Source organism: Fusarium oxysporum, chromosome IX, assembly GCF_013085055.1.
Source record: "Fusarium oxysporum Fo47 chromosome IX, complete sequence".
NCBI classification, from domain to species: Eukaryota; Fungi; Ascomycota; class Sordariomycetes; order Hypocreales; family Nectriaceae; genus Fusarium; species Fusarium oxysporum.
The window spans coordinates 555024-578553 of NC_072848.1; the positions used below are offsets into that span (position 1 = coordinate 555024).

At 51.3% G+C, this 23530-nt stretch overlaps 4 protein-coding genes and 1 non-coding gene across 5 annotated transcripts; 2 read left to right on the plus strand and 3 right to left on the minus strand.

Moving 5' to 3' along the window:
- Positions 1-115: 115 nt before the first annotated feature.
- On the plus strand, positions 116-882 carry FOBCDRAFT_230714 (uncharacterized protein). The gene is made up of 2 exons (XM_031189487.3): positions 116-356; positions 403-882. The coding sequence occupies exons 1-2, from the start codon at positions 252-254 to the stop codon at positions 667-669; spliced, it is 372 nt and encodes a 123-aa protein (XP_031033472.2). The 5' UTR covers positions 116-251; the 3' UTR covers positions 670-882.
- Positions 883-2064: 1182 nt separating this feature from the next.
- On the minus strand, positions 2065-3176 carry FOBCDRAFT_230716 (uncharacterized protein). The gene has a single exon (XM_031189488.3). The coding sequence runs from the start codon at positions 3089-3091 to the stop codon at positions 2156-2158; it is 936 nt and encodes a 311-aa protein (XP_031033473.2). The 5' UTR covers positions 3092-3176; the 3' UTR covers positions 2065-2155.
- Positions 3177-3350: 174 nt separating this feature from the next.
- On the minus strand, positions 3351-3433 carry FOBCDRAFT_t197. The gene has a single exon. It is a non-coding gene; the product is annotated as a tRNA-Lys (tRNA).
- A 17820-nt stretch (positions 3434-21253) lies between these two features.
- FOBCDRAFT_230718 (uncharacterized protein) lies at positions 21254-21874 on the plus strand. Its single transcript, XM_059609845.1, has one exon. The coding sequence runs from the start codon at positions 21302-21304 to the stop codon at positions 21791-21793; it is 492 nt and encodes a 163-aa protein (XP_059465758.1). The 5' UTR covers positions 21254-21301; the 3' UTR covers positions 21794-21874.
- FOBCDRAFT_50934 (histidine phosphatase superfamily) lies at positions 21864-23444 on the minus strand. The gene is made up of 3 exons (XM_031189490.3): positions 22971-23444; positions 22703-22924; positions 21864-22653 (listed from the first exon to the last, which is right to left on the minus strand). The coding sequence occupies exons 1-3, from the start codon at positions 23121-23123 to the stop codon at positions 21946-21948; spliced, it is 1083 nt and encodes a 360-aa protein (XP_031033475.2). The 5' UTR covers positions 23124-23444; the 3' UTR covers positions 21864-21945.
- Between the last annotated feature and the right edge of the window lie 86 nt (positions 23445-23530).

Consider the following 23530-nt stretch of genomic DNA (forward strand, 5'->3'; position numbering starts at 1 on the left):
GTTGTGGATCCGGATTGTCGATACACGGATCCCGTCGACTCTCCGACCCCGATACCCACTCGGGTCCTGACAAGAGTCCGCCTCTACGAGTGCACCAGAATTGGGGGAGACAAGCGTATGCAGCAAATACCCCAGTTCGTCCGCCTCGGACAGAATCTCGTTCCTAGACCGAGATACAAACCATTTTTGGGAATACCTTCATCTTTCTCTGCATTTCGATTCGAACGGCTAGTGGCTTATCGTATAACACAATGGCACCCGAACAACAACGACCACCGAGAATTCTAGCTTGTGTGCTATGTCAACAGCGCAAGAAGAAATGTGACCGAAAAAGTCCATGTTCTTTTTGCATCAAGGTAAGCTTACACGACACTTTTATAAGACGAAGACTAATGATAGTAGGCGAAAATAGAGTGTATTCCGAGTACACCTGCTCCTAAGCGTACTCGTCGCAAACCTACTAAGGAGTTACTTGCGAGATTGGAGAGATGCGAAGAGCTGTTGAAGAGATGTACTTGTGTACAGAAGAGTTTGATGTACGATGCGCTTGCTACGGGGACAGGGAGCGAGTCGAGTAGTCCTGCTGATAGCAATTCGAGTCCGCCGCCTGAGAGCGAGAAGACGTCGGTTTCGAGTCCTGATGAGAGGCATCAGGCTGTGTATCATTAAGTTATTTGGATATGGATGGCGTTTAGGTTGGGGAGTTCATGGCTTCATGGACGGTATACCTTTGGAACGGTATAAGTGAACTGGAGGATGGCGTTAAGGAAAACATCCCATGTTGGCATATAGCTGGGAATCACTAATAATCTATCGCTCTCATTTCGAAATGAGCTCGCATGTATAATACGTGGTGTTGTATCGTATGTCAATAGACCTCACTAAGAAAAGAGAGTTACACCAGACATGTCGTTGTGAAAAAGCTGGGGGATCAAGAGTCTTCGGTAAATTTCGAGCTCCACTCCTCTTGACAATTGGAGCCCCTAAGCCAGGAGTAGCTTAGTGAGCATCACAGGGCTGGCGCTTCAATTGGTCAATCGTTTGTTGATGCACCTCCCTGCCGGGCCCATCGAAGAACCCGTCGTGCCCCTAACCGATATGAAAACATGATACGACTTTACATCGCATTGATTCTACCAAGAAATTCCATCCATTTCGAGAATCTGCGTAGAAGACGCTTTAACGTCATTAGAAACCCAGCAGCTTGGTTCCGTGCACTCTAATTTTTGATCTCACAGCTTAAAATTCAAGATTTGCGTCCGCCCCGCATCAAGTTATCGGAGTCCGTCTCGGGCCCGTTTCTCCACTTTTCCCGGGTCCGATTGGATTTTTGCGGGTGAGGAAAGATTAATAAAGCTGGTTTTTGCAAAACGTGGCAATGCTGTGATTTAATCGCGCTCAGGGGAATATTCGTCATGGGGATAATGGAGAGATAACTTTAATTCCGAAACTGCCAATCGTGGCTATGATGTGGTACACCTTTACAGGCCGAATACGAGGCTGAGGGCGTTGTTGTTGACTCGATCGCTCCGCCTAGATTACGCACAGCTTGATTAGCAATCTTTTGAAATGCCGCATACGTTTTGCGTTGTAAATTTGAGGGAGATCGAGGCTGTGGTTTGATGTTTGAGTTCGAGGTAAGGGGCGCGACGCAGGCATCACCTATCAGCTGGGCAAAACAACATTCTCAAACCACAATTTAGTCAGCATATCAACCACCTACGCTGTCGCTCAAGATCAGCTCATCAGCTTATCATATTTTCAGGTTTGAGTATGTTTAAGTCCTGGCATGTTCAAGGAGTAGATACTAGAGGCCTCGGTACTGCCGAGGTATCTAAGCTTGAGCACCAGTTTCTCTATCATCTTCATCTTCAGGTAGTACAGGAGCATGTTTCAATCTACTATTATCTCACTTGTGGTAGGAATAGGCTTATGAGATCGGTGATAGCCAAGCAACGATGGCAAAAGGTCGAGATATACAACCTCACACCGCGCTGAACTCACGAAGTTTAGTGACATACAGGTCTCCGTTTATTGTGTGGCGTTACTTAACTAGTTCACTCATCTCATCCGAAAGTGACTCGCATAAAACAGTTACAGCTAGTTCTTGATACATAAAACTCAGCCTAAACAATTCACAACAGTGTACCGCAGATCAACTCTCTTCAAGTGGAGTCCACCGACTCTTCTCAACATCTTCCTGGATTCGTTTAGCAATTTCAGGAGAGGCTTCAGAAAAGTGATTTATATCGTCCAACCATTTCTCTTCCTCCTTTGTACTAGGCCTACCAAAGGCAGCATTGCGGTAAGGATAGCGACCAAATCGCGCGATGATAGGCCAGTGAGCGTCCAGGATCATGCACCACCAGTACGTCCAAGCTGCCATACTGATAGCACCCTCATCGTCTTTTGGTGGGCTCTTGACAACCTCTCTTATGAAAAGCAGATCATCTTTCAGTGTCGTATCCCTTGACTCCCCGTGCGGATCTTTTGTTCCCGTGTATTCTTCAACAGCTTGACGTAAATCGTTTGATAACTCCAATCCAATCTCTTGACTCCCTAGATCTTCGGCATGAAGAAAAGGGGCAGCCCACATGACTTGCGTCGAAACCCAGTAACTGAAACTAGTAACGCCTACATCATTCTTCCACCTCTGCCATGAATGCGGACGTAGATGATGAGGTAGTGCATACCACTGTCCAGCAAGACGTCTTGCCAAAGGTCCAAAGTATGCAACCTGCCAACGAGCTTCGATTTCAGTTAGGAGGATTCTCGATGCTTGGTCAAGAAGCAACTGAAGTCCGAAGCATTGTTGCGGGAATTCTGAGCAAGATGGCTCTGGGAGAAAGGACATGAGGTCCAGTTCTATAGGAGTTGGGAGTACGCCATTGTGACTGAGGTGACTGAGTGCTATAAGTGCATCTCTTGCTTTGTTTTCTTGGCATACTTTCTTGAAGTTTGCGCTGAAGGCGTCTGACTGGGCAATAGTAAAGTCAAGATCTTCGGTTTTGGAATAAGGAAGATAGGCATCCGTGAGCTGCATTAGCAGATCGGGAGTGATTAGTGACTTCACAGAGGTGTGGTTTTCCATTATGAGATAACCTTTCCTGGAGGATATGTTTGGTGATAACTTTGAGTGAGATGATACTTGTTGACTTTGTGTTATCAAGAGGGGGCTTACATGTTGCTGGAAAAGGAAGGTCACACTCAAAGTCAGCATTTCAACAGCATATCGGATTGGCACAAAACCCTTACTTCAGATATCACAAAAATGAAATTCCATTTATCTGGCAGGGATAAAGTCAAAAAAAGAGATGCCTCGCTATTGCTCGCAATCGTTTTATAGGAACAGCCCGATGCGGGGGTCGAACCCGCAACCTTGAGATCGCGTACTCGTAAGAGTCTCACGCTCTACCGATTGAGCTAACCGGGCGTGGCTCTGATTGGTTGAGAGCTGCTCAGGTTTGGGATTAAGAATATCGCAATACAGAATTGTACCGTGATTCAGGTGGTGGAACAGTGTATTTGTATACCTGGATGACTGTTATAAATTCACTTAATGATAGCTGCTTCTCAGGATCTCTGTGGGTGCACTTGAAAGGATTACTATGCGTTGAGGGAAATTATTTCCATGTCTCAGCGCGATGAAAACATTGAGGTTACTTCAGCGTCAAATGAACAACAAAAGCCATGGGCTTTAAACTACATGTTCTGGATGTTCATTATTTCTCAAACCCCGTTCGATTCCCAAGTTGGTTAATTCAGTCCACAATATTGCCCACTGAATCAACTATTCACTGAGAAATCTTACATCGCTATACTGAATGTTATATCAACAGTGCTTACCCTGTACCAACACCGGGCATCTCGAGGCCTGAATGGACACCTCCCATCATACTTCCGCTGAAGACATTTAAGCTCAGTTTGCTCCAGACCTGTCGCCGCCATCGATTGGCCGAGGAAGCGAATGAATCGCGATCAGTAGTATACACATCAAGCCACTATTTTAAAGTGCGGTTCGTTTCCGTTCAATACCCGACAAGAATGGTTAGCGTCAATTTTGTCGCATTCCCGAGTGAAATCCCCGTAATCAGCCTCATTTGACATGTAACATAACCTTATCTCAAACTTTAGGTCCGAATCTTTTTACTTACCCTGGCTGAAGTGGCGTTGAATGCCTGATCTGCTGCCCGGGTTAAGCTGGCAATGGTCTTTACTGTTGAGACCTCTGAGAGCAGTTGGTCCCCTTCGACGGTGAATCTACGCGCCGCTAAGAAGATATATTCATCAGCGTTTTGACGTCGAAGTCAGGGAGTTACAGCTAGATACTGTACTGGCTTCAAAGTATTCTTCCGTCCTATGAAAGGTGTTCAATCTAGAGAAGTCATCTCCTTCCGTGTATGTCCAGCTTGAGCTTAATCAAGATCTGTGATATGTGATTCCACATGATCTGGAGCCAAGAGAGTTCCTATTGGTGGTAGTCAAGATCAGATTACAGGGACAAGAATAAGGTTTCGATCAGGTATCAGAAAGCGGATGGTGAATGGTGAATCTGACAGGGGAATTTCAACAAGAGCCGGGTATTTGGAGCTCACGCCTCAATGCTTCAGCACCAGATCATGTCATTATACTCGACAATTCTTTGTACGAAATGACCAATTTACTTACAAAATTGTTGTACCAATGGACGTCACAACAGTCTCACTCAAGATGATTCTGCTTTTATTGCATAGCAACGAGGCTTGGCATACACCATTTAGGCCAGTAGAAGCTCATATTGCCAAGACTGAGACAAAAGATCGACGCTGATCCGGGCCACTCGGATGCCAAGAATGTTGAACACGGATGAGACTTAGTCCTGATCTAGACTTGCGATTGAGTATAGATAATCTAGATTGTGAATTGGGAGAGGAGTATCTAGTCTGTTCCCCGTGTTGTCTCCAGGTGCGCAAAGACGTTGGTCGAGTCGAAGATAGTCGGGAGTAGTCGAGAATTTCGGGGTTATGAATGTCCTAATATAAGTTATCCCAGGAAATGGTAATGTCTAGGAAGTCTCAAGAGATGATTTCATATTGCATCACATAATGTCAATACCCTCCGAAAATGGACTTTTGTGTAACACAACCTCATAAGACCCTGAGCAGCCATTGGCTATTTCCGGTCACTTATCACAATCTCTAACGTCACGGTCTTGATCCTTATTGAGATCAGTTACAGATCGACTAGACGGACGCGGCCAAATCTCTCCGGGACTAGCCAAACAAAAACGTCCGTTGGCGCGACGGTGGAGCTTTGACTCATCCTTGTGTAACCTCATCTTAAAAAGTCACAGACAGCCTGGAATGTGCTGGTGAATAAAGTTATGCACTCTGGGCGGCCGCCAGACTTCAGCTACACTTTGATTTGGTACGTGAAGCTGAGAGATAGGTGAGTTTAGGGCTTTGGGCTAGCAGTTGACGTGTTAGATAAGCTTCTGTCAAAATCGTAGCTTGGTGGGCTAAGGATCTGGTTTCCGTAGTGGAGTAGTTAGTGTAACGTCAGGTGTCCAAGCTGTGTGAGACATTAAGTTACTACGTATGTCCACCTGCCAGCATCTGAATCAATCTCAAGTCTCGACTTTCATTGATCGGTCTAGATAGTGTTATAATGTCTTGTTCCGTGTGAGATGAATGATATATCATATTGTAAATGATCTACGGTTATCCCCAGAGACAGCTTGCTATATCCGCCCATTCCATCGCCACTTACATAAGATCTGCACATCATCTGCATTAAGAGTATTAGACTTCAACGTTGGTGGAAGTCCTGAACGGGACCTTGCATACACGCCCAGGCACACAGGCACAAATCCCACCTCATAACCTCTCACTGGCTGCGTTGCTTTCACTCCACAAGACAATGCCAGGTGGTCCTCTTTTCAACAACAGCATTCCAGCTACAACACCCTGAACCAACAGGCTCTTGAACCGGAGTGTCTTTTACACAATGCCTCTGCAGGAACGTGCTGGACCGGATGGAAAACGGCATCGATCCGCTGCGGGTGTGGCAGCCCTGGCATGAAGGCTTCCGCCTCAGCAACCCAAATTCAGCCTGACAATGGTCTTTGTACGCACGAAATTTCTGTATCATGATTACACTCGAAAGCACAGTCTGAATGCGGATATGGGGGACTGATCAGCAGTTTTATAATCCTCTGGTAGCTCTCACCCGTGATCTTGTCGCGCGTGTTGCTTCAACATAGGTAACTTACCTTGCGCGTATACGATTCTTATCTCTCATTTACTTTTAATGCACGATTAATAAACCGCTTACAATGCGGCCTTTGTACCAGGTGCTCAGCCACCTACTCTTCGCCAGCCTAACGCATGCCCAGTTTGGGGTTCAGAATGATAGGTCAGTCCTCGGTATTAACAATGAGTTTTCAGGTGTTTGTTACACATATGTTTCGGTCTATCCAGTCCTTGCCGATCCCGATTATATCACCATCACAAAGCCCTACAGAGGCTCAGTAACAACGCAGTATACTGTTCCACCGCAGGGCGATGAGCCTGGTATTGTTATTGTTGAACAGCCAGGCGGTTCTTCGGCGCCGGAGAATGTAGTCATACCTGCGACGAATGATAGGTCTTATGTTATTATTATTAGACCGCATTCAGGGCCGAATCCAATTTCTGCGCCTATTACGCAGGTTGTTCCGCCGAGAAGTGGACAGCCCGGGCAGATTATTATTGAGACGCCGGAGACGCGGGTTGGTGATGCGACGCCGGGTGTGTTGCAGCCTCTTACGCTTGAGCCGAAGGAGTTGAGTGGTTATGTGACGGTTCTTCAACCACTGACCGGAACATTGGCGTCGCTGCAACTAATTACGATTTCACCGACTGGAACAAACCGTGGGTCGGTCATCATTAATGTCCCGACATCAGCACTCAATGGGGGAAGCCTACAAGGCCTTACTATCGAACCTGCACAAGATGGCGATTATGTCACTGTGATTGAACCGGCGGGTACAGCCTTCAGAGGAACTGTCCCAATTCGACTAACAGTACCACCGAGCAATGGAAACCCTGGTACTGTCATCATCCAAACACCTGTACCAGGAACTCTGAGGCCATTGGCCCTTGAGCCTTTGACCCCTAACACGCTGGGTGCTTTGGGACTCGCTGGTCAAACGATCACTCTTCAACCTGCCGATGCAACCGGCTATGTGACTATCATCGAGCCGGCCGAAGGAAGCGTCACACCAACAGCACCTATCCGAACTACCATTCCACCGACTGGTACCAAGCCCGGAACTGTACTCATTCAAACACCACCGGGTTGGAATGACGGGGGAGATGGCACGGCTTTCCAACCGACACGAACTCGTCCGCAAGGTTCGGTATCTTATACGACCATTACTCGTGGTGTACCCATGGGACTTGGTGGCTCAGGAAGCGGCTCTGATGGTGGGTCAAATGGAGGATCAGGGTCTGGTGATGGCTCTGGCGATGTTCAGGGCCAGCCAGGGCAAGGTGGCGACGATGATTCAGGACCGCGACAGACACTTACTATTCCACCTGAGGGCGGAAACCCCGGCACTGTCCTTGTTCTGACACCTGAAGACCCCAATAACCCGCAGACTGGTGATGACGGCGATGGCGACAATGGTGCCCAAGCTACCGGGGGATCTAGTGGTGAAAGCCAAGGTGGTTCAGGTGGCGGTTCAGGCTCATCGAGCGGCGGAAATGGCCAGAGTGGAAGTGGAGGGAGCTCCAACAATGGGGGATCCGGAGGTGGATCCAACGGCGGGAGTGGTAGCTCACCTGGACAAGGGGGCAGCTCCAGCAATGGGGGTTCCTCTGGAACTAATGACGACCCTGCAAAAGGCGGTGTTCAGGGTTCCGGCTCTGGATCTGGAGGCGATGATGGTGACAGTGCATCAGGCAAAGGAGGATCCTCAGGATCAAACAATGGCAATAACTCTGGCAACGGCGGATCATCAAGCTCTGGTGGATCTGATACCGCCGGAAGCGGTGGCTCGGGAGGAACCCAAGGCGGAGCTCAAGGTGGTTCTGACAGTGAGGGTGGCCAGGGTGGCAGTGGTACACGATCTGCTAGCTCTTCTTCAAGCACCAAGGGCGCTTCTAGTGGTGGTTCTGGAGGTAGCGATGGACCAACATCGGGAGATACTGAGTCTGAAGGCGGTGGCTCAGAGGGCGGCTCGGATTCTGGCAATGGAAGCTCTGGTGGTACTGGATCGACTTCTGGCGGTAAAGGCTCCAGCGGAGATGGAGACGGTGACACTGGATCAGGAGGAAACAATGCTGGAGGAGGAGCAAATGGTGGTTCGGGTCAGTCATCTTCATCGCGAAGAGGAAGTAATTCTGGCCGCTCAAGCAGTCGAGCACCAATCGTTCGAACATCGCCTTCGACCTACGTTGTTACATCCAGCAGCACTGTATTCACCATTACCGCTGATGTCGTCGAGACTCTCACCAATGTCGAACCTCAGAGGACTCGTCGATCAACCATCAGCGGCCGTCTCACAGCTGGGGTCGAAGGGCTAGGTGGCGGTGGAACTGCAGCTACCGATAGAACGACATTCAGACGCCCTTCAAACAGCCGGTCTACAGGGTCTGCAGCCGGTACTGCTGGCGGAGCTGCTTCTGGAAGTCCTTCAAGTACTAGACGAGCTGGTGCTTCATCAAGCTCGGGTTATACTGGTACAGTAGACACGCGCGTTCGTCCTGGAGGTAGTGGTCTGAGCTCTACACGCAGCAGGACTTCGACTTCAGGACAAGCTTCTCGAACTTCAAATGGAGAGACTACTATTGTTGATAGTGGTCCTGTCGTAACAAATGATCCTGGCTCTGATGCAGAGGAAGCTACGTCATCTGTCGGAAACGCTGCCCAGAGCTCATCTACCCGCTCGGCCCAAAGGTCAAGTGCCTCTCAATCCACTAGTGCTCAAAGGCCTATTGCAGAAACTTCTTCGTCAGGTGCTCGTTTCACTGCGAGACCTGCTGTCATATCGACTAACCCTGGTGATGATGAAGCTGGAGGAACATCGCAGGCCTCACAGAGAAGTAGCAGGGCTACTAACTCAGTATCGGGCGTTGTCGAAGGTGAACCTGGATCAACTGCGGCAGGGAACGGCGGTGCCGCTTCGGGAGACGATGAGGCGACATCACAGGCATCACGAGCTTCCAGTGGATCACAGTCAACCAGCGCTGTTGGCGCAGGCTCTTCATCAGTCGCAGCAAGATCTAGCGCTACAACATCTGGAGGCACATCACCTGGTGCAAACACCAGAGATAGCGGTAGCTCGTCAACATCAGGAGCCGCAGCTGGATCCTCAGGGTCTAGAACTTCAACTGGGCCGCCCGATGGTTCATCTGTGACGGATGCTGGAAGCTCCCAGTCTGATGCAGCTCGGGGCTCCAGTGCGGGTACATCAACAGCTCCACAGGGTGCAGGCCAGAGCTCAGGAACCTCCAGAACAAGCGAGGAGATCAATTTTGAGACGCTTATTGGCACTCAGAGCGTTCCGGAGTCAGAGCGCGTGGAACAGCCTGGTGATACTTCATTGACTCGTTCAGCGACAAGCAGTGGTGCTCGATTGACAGGCCAGCCAGCTGCAGGAGTTGGAGGCTCAACCAATATTGGACCAAACTCAGAAACCACCGCTGTTGATGACGAGGGCGCCGTGACGACCTCTAGTGGAGAGGCACTTACTGGAGGACCTGTGGCTGGCGCTGCATCTGGAAGTGCGGGTGAGAGCTCCGTGAGCAACGACTCTGATGCAGAGACCTCCGCTGCTTCTAGAGATTCTGGAGATCCTGGCTCCGAGACGGTATCTGATGATGCTCGCGAGACAGGGGATTCTACTGGTACAACTCTACCTGAGGATGGAAACACTAGCTTGATTTCACCTCAAGTGCCAGTTCCCACCGATCCATTGCCAGAGTCCGAATCCAGCAGTCAGTCACTCACTGGCGGAGTAGAAGACATACCTGCCATTAGTGACTCATCCTTTGAGTCTCCTGAGTTGCCGCTACCGACAGCGGTATCAACTGGTCCCCTTCCTGACTCCAATCTGCTGTCTACAGCAACTGACGAGGAGTCTTCGGGAGCATCGCCTGGATTCGAAGTTCCTACTGGTTCACAAGCTGCGCCTTCTGATGATGGTGGCGTTGACCCCGGCTCAGGAGATACCGCTACAGATGTACCTACAGGTAGTGAGACTTCGGAGCCTGATTCTTCTTCTGACTCCGCGGATGACGAAGCGTCTGAGACGGACTCTGGAGATCCTGATGAGACTGGCACTGGAGCATCAGGCGGAGCTACTCAGAGTGGCTCATCGGGTAATGGCGACGACGGTGGCGCGAGCACCACAAATGAAGCAGGTTCAGAGCCTTCTGAGACAGACGCCGATGCGGAAAGCGAGTCCTCTGATCCTAATGCCACTGCCGATGGCTCCGGACCTGGAGCTGGTCCCACCACTGATGAAGATGGACTGACCATCACTGACGCATCTGGAGGAAACCCTACAGCTATCATCCCAGCAGACAATAGCTTGACTACTGACGCTCCTGACGGTGCATTGGCAACTATCACCGTCTTCAGAGCAGGCCGTGGCCCAGCCCGAACAACACTCTACGTCCCTCCCCAAGCATCCAACGATCCATGGACAGTCGTCATCGAGACGCCAGTTTCAGAGACTCAATCCGAAGCTGCAACTGCTCGCGGAGACGATGATGTTCTTGCTACCACATCTGCTATCGGCGGTAACACCAATGTCACTATCTTTAGAGCTGGATCCAGCCCTGCAAGAAGGACTCTTTATGTACCCCCCAGATTTGCCAATGAGCCTGGCACCATTGTTATTGAGACGCCAACTGGGACAGACTTGCCAGCTACTGCAACTGCTGCGGAAACTGGTTTTGAAACCGCTGGTGTTAGACCGAACATCACGGTTTATAGCTCTGGTACTGCTTCCAGCAGAATTACTATCTATGTGCCTCCTACTGCGTCAGGTGGAGATGGGTATATAATTATTGAGACTCCTGTCTCTGAAGCTGATACTGATGCTACTGAGAGTGCTGAAGATGGCAGTGGTCCTACAGCTGGAACCCCAGCTGGTATTGCCAATGTCACGGTTTACAGTTCAGGCACTGCCTCAGAAAGAATCACTCTGTATATCCCACCTACAGCATCGGGTGAGGCTGGAACCATTATCATCCAGACACCAGTCTCTGACGAAGATTCTAATACTATAACTAGAGGTCCTGGAGATGAGAGCGGAAGCACTGCCACTTCTGATGACACAACCGCTGTGACTATCTATACCGAGGCAACTGGATCTATTGGAACCACTAGATACATCTCGCCAACCGCTTCTGGAGAGCTCGGCACTTACATCATTGAGACGCTTGCCTCGGAAGCCGATGAGGAGACTGCCTCCAATGATTCAGCTGAGGCTACAGGCCCTGAAGCTTCTATCACACCAGTTCCCACTAATGAGGTCTCACAAGGTGGCAGTGGAAATGTTACTCTCTACCGAGCTGGAGAAGGCTCAGAGAGAAGCACCATCTTCATCCCGCCAGAAACTACCGGTGATCCATGGACCATTGTGATTGAGACACCAATCTCACAGACCGAATTGGTTGAAACAGGAACAGTTCCAGGTTTCCAAACAACTGTCTCCGCTATCACCGGAAGCGCCAACTTGACTATCTTCAGAGCCGGTGCCGCATCGACAAGAACGACACTCTACATAGCGCCCAAGACATCCGGCGCTCCAGGAACTGTCATCATCGAGACACCTGTTCCAAGGACGCAGACCGGTCTTACAGCCAATCCTGAAGCACAACCAACCCCTGGTGCTGGATCAAACACTACGATCTTTGTTCCAGGTACTGGTCCGGGACGAACGACTTACTACGTTCCGCCGTCAGATCCTAATGACCCTGGTACTGTTTATGTTGAGACTCCTGTATCTGGTGCGGAGACGCAAGAGCCCACTGATGGTCCTTCAGCTACTGGAGATGTTGAGGATACTATCGTAGCTGCAACAACAGTCACCATTTTTAGTGGTGGGCCTGGATCTGTCACACGCACAGTCTATGTCCCACCTACTGCCTCAGGAGAAGCAGGCACACTATACATCGAGACACCAACTGGGTCTGAAGCCACTGCCTCTGGTGAAGAAGTCATCTCAGCAACAAGAACTGTCACTGTATACACTGGGGTTCCAGGCTCAGTTACGAGGACGGTTTACGTGCCTCCTACAGCGATTGGTGAGCCAGGTACTTTGTTCATTGAGACACCTGTCGATGGCACCCAGGCTACAGTCACAGATGATGAGGGTGCCATCTCTGCCGCAACGACTGTCACCATCTTTAGTGGTGTACCTGGCTCCGTTACGAGAAGTGTGTATGTCCCTCCCACTGCCTCAGGCGAGGCGGGCACTATGTACATCGAAACTCCGACAGGTGGAGCTGAAGCTACTGCAAGTGGTGACGAAGATGTGATATCTGCTGCGACTACTGTCACTATATTCAGCGGCGGTCCCGCTTCGGTCACAAGGACTGTGTATATCCCGCCTACAGCTTCTGGTGAGGCGGGTACACTCATCATTGAGACACCAACAGAAGAGGCTGCGCCTACTGCTACAGATGATGGTGGCGAGGATGCTATATCTGCTGCTACTACAGTTACCGTCTTTAGTGGTGGCCCTGCATCGGTAACCAGAACGGTTTATATCCCACCCACAGCATCTGGAGAAGCAGGAACTCTCATCATCGAGACCCCTACGGATGGCCCTGAAGCTAGTCCGACGGGTAATGGTAGCGCAGAGGAGACTGAAGATTCTACTGAGACAGGTGCTCCCACTGAAGCAGAAGAGGAAGCCATCTCGGCGGCGACTACAGTAACTATCTTCAGTGGAGGTCCCGCGGCAGTCACGAGAACTACTTACATCCCTCCAACAGCATCTGGCGAGGCTGGAACTCTCGTGGTCGTGACTCCCACTGGTGGATCGGATGCTGATCCAACCAGCAATGCTGGTGAAGAGTCTGAGACAGACTCTGTAACTGATGCAGAGGAGATCACGGCGAGAACTACCGTCACGATCTTCAGCGGCGGTTCAGGCTCTGCAACTCGAACTATCTACATCCCTCCTACCGCCTCAGACGATGCTGGTACACTCATCGTGGAGACACCCACGTCTGGTCCAGATAGCAATGATGACTCCAGCATTACTGGCACAGGTGCTAGTGGCCCAACCGCAATCATCACCCCTGAAGGCCCAGGCAACGTTACTATCTATAGCGGCGGACCTGCTTCCTCAACAACCACTCGTTTCATCCCTCCTACTGCATCAGGAGAGCCCGGTACTGTCGTCATTGAGACACCAACAGCTGGACCTCAGGCTACAGGTATCGGAAATGTTACTATCGTTACTGGTGGTCCTGCTACAGTCACTCAGACTCGGTATATCCCTGCCACCGTGACCGATGAGCCTGGAACTATTGTTATCGAAACACCGACTTCTCAGGTTGATGAAGAAGGAGGTCCAGGAAACACAACTATCTATAGTGCGGTATCTGCTACTGGTACTCGCACTATCTACATTCCACCCACGGTATCTGGCGAGCCTGGAACCGTTATCATTGAGACCCCTGCTGTGAGAGCAGTAACTGTCTACACAGATGGCCCTGCATCAACCACTCGAACGCTCACTATTCCAGGCACTGCCTCAGGCGATCCTGATACAATTCTCATCGAGACTCCTACTTCAGGTTCAGGCTCTGGGCCTGCCAACGTCACTGTTTACACCGGAGTATCTGCCACTTTCGCCACTACTCGTTTCGTTCCTGGTACAGCTTCAGATGAGCCTGGAACGTTCATTGTTGAAACGCCAATTGGCAGCCTGACTTACGTGACAGTCTACAGTGGTGGACCAGGTACAGCTGTTACAACGATCTATCTGACACCAAGTGAATCTGGTGATTCTACCACTATGATCATCCAGACTCCGACTCAGGGACCTGATGAAGAGTCTGCAACGGACAGCAATGAGAGTGTCACCGCCTCCGAAACTGGTAGCCAGATCGCTACGCCTTCTTCTGCTGGCAATGTCACCATCTACAGTGGAGGTCCAGGTACAGTTCGACAGACTATCTACATCCCACCTACCGCCTCTGGAGAGCAAGGTACTGTTATCATTGAAACGCCAACTTCAGTACCGGATGTTGAGGCATCTGAAACAATTGCTCCGTCGGGTATTCGCAACGTCACCATTGTCAGCGGTGGTCCTGGCACAGCTACGAGAACTATATATATCCCACCAACGGCATCGGGAGAAGCAGGAACTGTTCTTATTGAGACACCGACTGGCTCTGATGATGATAACTCAGCCACTGAAACTTCAGAAGAGTCTGAGGCTACGACGATTGCTCCTACAGTATCAGGAGGCAATGTCACCATCATTAGCGGAGGCCCAGCCAGTGTTACAAGAACAGTTTATATCCCACCAACTGCATCTGGCGAGCCTGGAACAGTCATCATTGAGACTCCCACTGGTGGCGAGGAAAGTGAAGCACCTGAGACTGGAACAATCACGGAAGCTCCAGGCAGCTCGGCGACTCGTCGTGGTAACGTCACTATCTACACCCAAGCTCCCGGAACAGCTGGCGGAACATTCTACTTCCCACCTGATGACCCAGAAGAGTCAGGTACTGTCATCATTGAGACACTACCTGGTGATGTTGAAGAGACTAGCGCCGAATCCGAAGGCCCAGTCACTGAAACTGCCGGTGGCCGAGTCAATACCACAATCTTCAGCGGTGGCCCAGTAACTGCGCCTAGAACATTATACATATCAGCGACAATTTCTGGGGAACTGGATACCGTGCTTGTTGAGACACCAACCACAGGCCCAGAAGCAGAGGCTTCAGAGTCAGCGACTGGCCAGCGATACACAACCATCTTTGGCGGAGGGTCTGGAACAGCCACAAGGACTATCACCATTCCTGCTACTGTATCTGGCGAGCTGGATACTGTTCTGATCGAGACGCCCACTGGCGGTGCTCCCGAAGTCACAATCACCAGAGGGGGATCTGTCTCAGTCGCCACGACTATCACTATCCCTGGTGCGCCTGGTGAACCTGATACCGTTCTTATCGAATCACCAACCGAATCTGGCGATGCTGAGGTATCAGAGAGTGCTAACGGCCCAGGCGAAGTGACTTCGACTCGTGGTGGACCAGTTACGGCTGCGACGACGATCACAATTCCTGGTCAATCAGGCCAGCCAGATACTGTTATTATTGAAACACCAACTGTTGGTGCGCCCGATGTTACGATCACGAGGGGAGGACCTGTTTCAATCGCCACGACTGTAACAATCCCCGGTGCACCTGGCGAGCCAGACACGGTTCTTGTCGAGACACCAATTGGGTCTGCCGATGGTGAGCCATCGGTGACTGGAAGCGGTGCAGGTGAAGTAACTTCTACTCGTGGCGGACCAGTCACGGCCGCAACGACGATCACCATCCCAGGTATATCAGGTCAGCCAGATACTGTTATCATTGAAACACCTACAACCGCCTCTGATGGTGAGGAATCTACGGCAACTGGAGACGGTCCAGTTGAAGTGACATCTACTCGAGGAGGATCGGTAACAGCTGCAACTACTATCACTATTCCTGGCGAGTCAGGGCAGCCAGACACCGTTATTATTGAAACACCTACAAGATCCTCCGATACTGAAACAACAGAAACCGGAGGCAGCCCAGGAGAGGGAACTTCAACAAGAGGAGGACCCGTAACAGCAGCGACTACCATCACCAACCCTGGTGAATCGGGTGAGCCAGACACGGTCATCGTTGAGACTCCAACGAGGTCAAACGAACCTTCCGTGACTGGCGGTGTCCAGGCAATCACTTCAACAAGAGGTGGACCTGTGACAGCAGCAACAACTATTACGATCCCGGGCGAATCAGGACAGCCTGACACGGTTATCGTTGAGACACCTCAATCGTCCGACGAGGTTGAGCCACCTGCAACTGGAGGTAGTCAAGATGAGGTTACCATTACTCGAGGCGGACCTGTCACGGCTGCTACGACAGTTACTATCCCCGGAGTGTCTGGTGGGCCAGATACTATCTATATTGAGACGCCAACAAGGTCGAATGAGCCTTCAGTGACTGGTGGATTGCAAGCGATTACTTCTACTCGAGGTGGGCCTGTGACAGCTGCTACAACTATTACAATCCCTGGGGAATCAGGTCAGCCGGATACAGTTATTGTTGAGACACCTCGATCGTCTGACGAGATCGTGCCATCTGCAACTGAGGGTCAAGATCCGGTCACTATCACTCGCGGTGGACCTGTAACTGCTGCCACGACAGTGACTATTCCCGGAGTGTCTGGTGGGCCAGATACTGTCTATATTGAGACGCCTAGTGAGGCCTCCACAGGAACTGCGACTGCTGAAGAGGTTACCATCACCAGAGGTGGTCCTGTAACAGCTGCTACTACAGTTACCATCCCTGGAGTATCCGGAGGGCCGGATACTGTGTTTATTGAAACACCCACACAGTCTTCTGATGAACCTGAAGGAACTGCTGTTCAGGAAGTCACAATTACTCGGGGTGGGCCTGTGACGGTTGCTACTACAGTCACTATTGCCGGAGTATCTGGTGGTCCGGATACTATTTATATTGAGACGCCCACTCGGTCCCCTGCAGGAACTGCGGGTGTTGATGAGGTTACTATCACCCGAGGAGGTCCTGTAACAGCCGCCACTACAGTCACTATCCCCGGAGTATCTGGAGGACCGGACACTGTGTTTATCGAAACACCCACGCAGTCTTCAGATGGACCTACAGGAACCAGTGTGTCGGAAGTCACAATCACTCGGGGTGGCCCTGTGACGGCCCCTATTACAGTTACCGTCCCTGGAGTATCCGGCGGTCCTGATACTGTTTACATTGAGGTACCTACAGAGTCTGTTGGAACCGGAGCTGTTCAGGGGGTTACTATTACGCGAGGTGGCCCTGTAACAGCTGCCACAACGGTCACCATTCCTGGCGGAGCGGGAGAGCCAGATACGGTTTATATCGAGACGCCTACCGAGTCCGCTGACGGGGGTAGTGAAACGCCGGTAACTGGAGCCGTTCAAGATGTCACTATTACGAGAGGCGGTCCGGTCACAGCGGCAACCACAGTCACAATCCCTGGTGTTTCTGGAGGACCAGACACGGTCTATATTGAGATACCCACGGGATCCGCAGCTGGAGGTACGGAGCCGCCAGTGACTGGAGCTGTTCAGGAAGTTACTATCACGCGTGGAGGTCCCGTCACAGCGGCAACAACGATTACTATTCCCGGAGCTTCTGGCGAGCCGGACACTGTTCTGGTTGAAGTTCCGATTGAGTCTGCTGAACAATCCTCAGAAACAGGCTCTGTACGCGAAGTCACTATTACAAGAGGTGGTCCAGTTACAGCTGCGACAACACTTACGATTCCCGGCGAATCTGGTGGACCTGACACTGTACTAGTTGAGATTCCAACTAGCTCTTCTAGCGATGACAATGAGCCGTCTATAACTGGTTCTGTTCGGGAAGTCACTATTACACGAGGCGGACCAGTCACAGCTGCGACAACACTCACGATTCCTGGTGAGTCCGGAGGACCAGATACTGTACTAATCGAGACTCCGACGAGCTCATCTGATCAAGACGGTTCTACCCAAGGAGAAGTCACAATTACTCGTGGCGGTCCTGTTACAGCTGCTACGACCATCACTATACCTGGAGCTTCAGGCCAGCCAGATACTGTTGTCGTCGAAATCCCAACTGAGTCTGGCAGTGAGTCATCAGAAACTGATGGTGGTCAAGAAGAAGTTACTGTTACCCGGGGTGGTCCTGTCACAGCTGCAACTACAATCACCTTGCCCGGTGTATCGGGCGGGCCAGATACCGTTATCATCGAAACTCCGACCGAGTCTGCCATTGAGCCCTCAGAAACCGATGACCTTCAGGAAGAGGTCACCATTACCCAAGGTGGCCCTGTTACAGCCGCGACAACGATCACTGTTCCAGGCTTATCAGGAGAACCAGACACTGTCATCATCGAGACGCCTACTGGTGCTTTTGAGACTCCCAACAATGCTCTCGCCAACGTCACCGTCTACAGTGGCGGCCCTATCTCAGTTACCCGTACTATCTATTTTCCACCCGACACATCTGGCCAGGCTGGCACTATTGTTATCGAGACACCAGATGGTTCTAGTCCCACGGAAACTGCTCGTGGACCTGGAAATGTCACTATTTACACAGGTGTCGCTGGTACAGCTACAAGAACTGTCTTCATACCCGCTACAGCTTCAGGAGAGCCAGGCACAGTACTCATCGAAACGCCAACAGGTTCTTCTGTTGGTGAGGAGACGACAGGAAGTCTTGTTGCAACAGCGACAGGACCTCTTACTACCTCTGAGGGCAGGCCCAACACTACAATCTTCAGCGGTGGATCTGGTTCATCGACAAGGACGGTCTACTTCCCACCAGCTTCTGATGACCCCGATGGCCCTGGAACCGTTGTCATCGAGACACCAACCTCTGGTTCTGAAGAGGAAGATCCCGAAGCAACAAGCAGTGTCATTTCTACTGGAGGACCGGCTAACATCACACGCATCGTTGGAGGTCCTGCTTCGGTCACCACTACTATCTACATCCCACCAACTGCCTCTGGTGAGCCGGGTGTTGTGATCATTGAGACGCCAACATCAGGCCCCGAAGATGAAACAACGGCCAGTGAGAGCGCTGCAAACACAGCTTTCCCAGTGGGTAGACAAAACGTCACTCTCTACAGCGGCGGTCCAGGTACGGTTGTAACAACAATCTACTACCCGCCTGCATCAAGCGACCCTGATGAGCCTGGTACGGTGGTAATCCAGACCCCAACAGCTGGTCCCGGGGAGGAAACACCATCGACTTCTGCAAGCGAAGCTGCTACGCCAATCCAGAACATTACTCGCATCGTGGGAGGACCTGCTTCTGTCACAACGACGATCTACATCCCTCCTACGGCATCGGGCGAACCTGGAGTGGTCATCATTGAGACGCCTACAACTGGCCCTGATGACGAAGAAACATCTTCAGCGTCTATTACCGCAACCTCCAGCGACGAGGAAGCAACTGGTATCCCCAATGTCACTCGCTACGTTGGCGGTCCTGCTTCTATCACGACAACCATTTACATCCCACCAGCATCATCTGGTGAACCTGGAACAGTCCTCATTCAAACACCTTCCGCCACGCCTGATGAGACCACGACATCTACGGCATTAACTGAGTCGCCAAGTGACGTTCCAAATGTTACTCGATATATTGACGGTCCAGCTTCAGTTACGACAACATACACAATACCCCCTGCCTCGTCTGGAGAGCCAGGAACAGTGGTTATCCAGACGCCTTCTGCCAGTCCTGGCGAGAGCGAGGCTTCCGCTTCAGCAACCGAGATTCCAAATGTCACCAGATACATTGGTGGCCCAGCTTCAGTCACTACGACCTATACCATTCCTCCAGCCTCACCTGGAGAGCCAGGTACTGTTGTTATTCAAACCCCAACTGCCAGTCCTGAAGAAAGTGCTACGTTTTCCCCGTCAGCTGAAGCGCCAACTGAAATCCCAAATGTCACTCGTTACGTCGGCGGGCCAGCGTCAGTTACTACGACCTATACCCTCCCTCCAGCTTCATCTGGAGAGCCGGGCACGGTGATCATTCAGACTCCCTCGGCTAGTCCGGCGGCAGAAACAACATCTTCCCGCGAGGCCGTCACGAATGTTGAGTCTCCAAGCGCAATCCAGAACGTCACTCGCTTCGTCGGAGGCCCAGCATCAGTTACTACAACAATCTACATCCCCCCTGCTGCATCTGGTGAACCCGGCACAGTACTCATCCAAACTCCGAGCTCTGCTCCAGAGGAGACTTCATCTTCAGCAGCCGCAAGCACAACACGACCACCGGCAGTTGCACAGAACACAACCATCTTCGGCGGTGGAGCAGGCTCAACCACAAGAACCATCTATATCCCACCTGCCTCAGAAGGCGAGCCAGGAACAGTCCTCATCGAAACCCCAACTGATAGCCCCGCAGCTTCAACCACTCCCATCAGCGGCGCACCAGCAGGCATTCCAACAACTTCCACTCCAATCGTCGCTGGTACCAATATCACTATCTTCAGAGCTGCTCCTCCCACAGCTACAGCTGGACGAACGTTGTACGATCCACCGACTGCGGCTGGGGAGCCCGGCACAGTTATTGTCGAGACAATGGTTGTGTCTTCGACTTCTGGTTCAGCTGCGCCGTTGAGTATGGAAGCTCCTGTTTTCACAACTCTGAGTGGTTCTTCAACAAGCTCTGCTGCTGGTGGTCCTTCAAGCACTACTAATGCAGCAGCGGTTACTCCTACTACCACTTCTTCTGCTATCGCTTCACCTCCAGCTACATCCAGTAGCGCGGCAGCGGCAGCAGCAAGTTCATCGAGCAGTGCTGCTGCTGCTGCTGCCAGTTCCTCTAGTAGTACAGCAGCGGCAGCAACTTCATCAAGCAGTGCTGCTGCGGCCGCTGCTTCAAGTTCTTCTAGTGTTGCTGCTGCGGCGGGTTCGAGCTCTTCTTCTGTTGCAGCAGCCGTCAGTTCTACGAGTAGCGCAGCAGCTCCCGCAGCGACTTCATCAAGCAGTGCTTCTGGGGCCGCTGCGTCAAGTTCCTCAGCTGCTGCTGGCGCGGCCAGTTCCTCTAGTAGTGCTGCAGCTGCCTCAAGCTCGTCCAGTGCTGCTGCCGCAGCTGCATCGTCAACATCAAGCGCAGCTCCAGCACCAGTCACTACAAGCTCAACCAGTGTTGCAGCTCCAGTGGTCACCACCTCAAGCAGCGCAGCTGTTCCTGTTGTCGCCACTTCTTCCACCAGTACAACCAGCACAAGCATGATGCCCCAGCTCGCATTTGGCCCAACATTCGACTGCGATGGCTTCGGCTACACCGTCCAAAGTCTTCTCGCCAATACCCTCACGCGCGTCAATCTCGTCACTGGACAACGAACAGATATCAGAACAGGCATTGGTCCCGGCGGTCCTATCAACGGTATCGGCTTCAATAGGCTCGACAACTACATCTACGGCTTCTACCAACAACCTTTGGTCAACGCCCTTCTTTGTGGTCTTCTGGGATGTAAGCGATCGGGACTTATTCGTATCGCTAAGGATGGGCGATGGGAGGTCCTTGATCTTGTGATTGGTACAAATGCTATCAGTATGGGTGATGTTGATGATCAAGGAAGGTTCTGGGTATCCGAAGGTGGAGGTAAATGGTGGTGCATTGATTTGAGACCGACTAGCAACACTTTCGGCCAGCTTCTGAGCTCTGGCACGTCAGCTACCAATCTCCTTTCTGGCGTGGGTGACTGGGCATATGTCCCTGGTGGAGGCAACTATCTCTACGCCGTCCAAGCGTCAGTCATCGAGAGTGGCCTCCTTAGAACAAACATCGTTCGATGGTCGTTGACCACGCAAAAGTGGGAGCGGTTCCAATCCTACCCCAACCTCATCCTCACAACTCTCAATCTTGTCTGGGGTGCCGTCATGGCAGCACCGGACGGGACCCTCTTCGCTCAGGAGACAGTATTGGGTCAAACGTGGAAGTTCACACTCGGATCCACAGCAAATCCTACGGCTATACCAGGTGGTGCTATTCTCAACTTGCTAGGATCAGATGGAGCCAGGTGCGCGGGTACTTTAGTTTCATGATTTGATGGATAACAAAAGCGGCAAGATTGCAACAAGGCCGCGGGTTGGACGCATGTACTGTCACTTTTCCTTTGTACTAGTCAAGCGGTCTGCTCTTTTTTCTATGTACTAGTTAGCGATCACTACATGATCAACTATTTCTTTTCTCCCACTCATGTCGCCTTTGCTGGTGCAGATGCAAGCGTAGTAGAGCAAACACAGCCCTGTCCTCCAATGCTAGTCACAGGAGGAGCGTTGCAGGTAGCTTCAGTAGTCCAAGAAGCATACGTAGACGTAGGTTCCTCAGAAACGACATCAGCTCTAACAAGAACAGGAATGATCTGACCGGTCGCAAGACGGAATGGTCGATGGTTGAGAGCCTGGAGAAGTTTGGTGATCTCACCAGAGTGACTGCTAATACTGATCCAGACAGCATTGTCACTTGTGAAGATATCATCGAGAACTTCCTTGCTTCGCGCCAACTGGTGTTCACCCGTCTCGCCCTCCTTGCCAGTCCAGAGCTTATCCTTGTCGGAGAAACCCTTCTCGAACTTGATCTTCTTGGCAAGAGTTTTGATGAAGCTCTTGCTGCGACGGTGGTCGCATGTTCGGATGCTGACGCCCTCGCGGAGAAGTTCCTTGACCATTGGGACGAAAGGTTTATCCTTGGGGAGCTTGAGGCTCTGGAATGTCTCCACGGCGGTCTCGACGCAGCGGGCGAGAGGGGAGGTGTAGTATGAGTCGAAGAATGGCATGCCTTCGTTCTCAAAGCGGGTCTTGAAGTAGGCGTTTGCCTTGTGAGCTTCGGCTTCACCTGCGGGTGTGAGGAGAGGATCCTCCCATGTCGCTGTTCCGTTGCCGGACTGAAGACCCCAGTAGCACTGCATATCGTCAGCTAATTGACTGTGACTATTAACTAAGGCAACTTACGTTCCAGGCGGGCGTTCCGTAGAAGGATTCCGCGGCGTTGTGCCAACCCTCACCATGACGTCCCATGACAAGAACCTTGTAGCGCGTCTTATCACGGCTAGCATTACGGTTCAAGTGCTTGACATACTGCTCGAAGCGCTCCCACTGAGTCTTGTAGCCCTTTCGGGGGTTCTTGGGATCAGTGGGATAAGTGCGGTTCAAGAGACCAAAGTTCCATTGGGCCTGGTTCGTCAGTATGTGATCTCATGCGGGATAGGTGAGATCTTACGTAGTCGAAGCCGGTAGGGTTGGTGGCAAGATCATCTTGCATGAAGAACCCTTCAACAGAAGTATACTTGATCTCCTTGTTCTTGGCAAAATGCCAATCCGCAAGAGCAGGCGGCGCAAGGGCCAGAAGCGCAGAGACGGTAGTGAACTTCATGATGCTCGCAGCTCAATTGCCAATGCCCAAGTCAAGATGGGCAAACGAGCATCTTTATACCTCATGACGCCGGACACTTGGCCGATTTGACATGTTCATACCAGGGTATCATCGCGCGGTTACCCCAAGCTCAAGAGCTGTTAAACATGCATCTATTCCCGTCCGGGGAATCTTGGCCCGAGCAGGCCCACGATTAAGGCAAAGATCGGAGCCAATGGATCGGGAACGTGCCGAGCAAAGTGGAGTCTTTTGAGGTGAGAAGATGAAATGAGATCCGGGTTCTCGGTCACAGAATGAGATAGTCAAAAGACTAGATGAAGAAAATGGAGTAAATTGACAGAGAATTGAAAGAGTCAGTGATGAAAGGGTGGTGTTTTTGTCAAAAACGTGGTGTTGCTAGCGTGGTG

Excerpts from the sequence above, each read along its gene's own strand:
- FOBCDRAFT_230714 (XM_031189487.3), top strand. The coding sequence starts at position 252 with ATGGCACCCGAACAACAACGACCACCGAGAATTCTAGCTTGTGTGCTA. Across the intron at positions 357-402 it reads CATGTTCTTTTTGCATCAAG|GCGAAAATAGAGTGTATTCC; the intron begins GTAAGCTTACAC and ends TAATGATAGTAG.
- FOBCDRAFT_230716 (XM_031189488.3), bottom strand. The coding sequence starts at position 3,091 with ATGGAAAACCACACCTCTGTGAAGTCACTAATCACTCCCGATCTGCTA.
- FOBCDRAFT_230718 (XM_059609845.1), top strand. The coding sequence starts at position 21,302 with ATGGGTGATGTTGATGATCAAGGAAGGTTCTGGGTATCCGAAGGTGGA.
- FOBCDRAFT_50934 (XM_031189490.3), bottom strand. The coding sequence starts at position 23,123 with ATGAAGTTCACTACCGTCTCTGCGCTTCTGGCCCTTGCGCCGCCTGCT. Across the intron at positions 22,925-22,970 it reads ACCCTACCGGCTTCGACTAC|GCCCAATGGAACTTTGGTCT; the intron begins GTAAGATCTCAC and ends CTGACGAACCAG. Across the intron at positions 22,654-22,702 it reads ACGGAACGCCCGCCTGGAAC|TGCTACTGGGGTCTTCAGTC; the intron begins GTAAGTTGCCTT and ends GACGATATGCAG.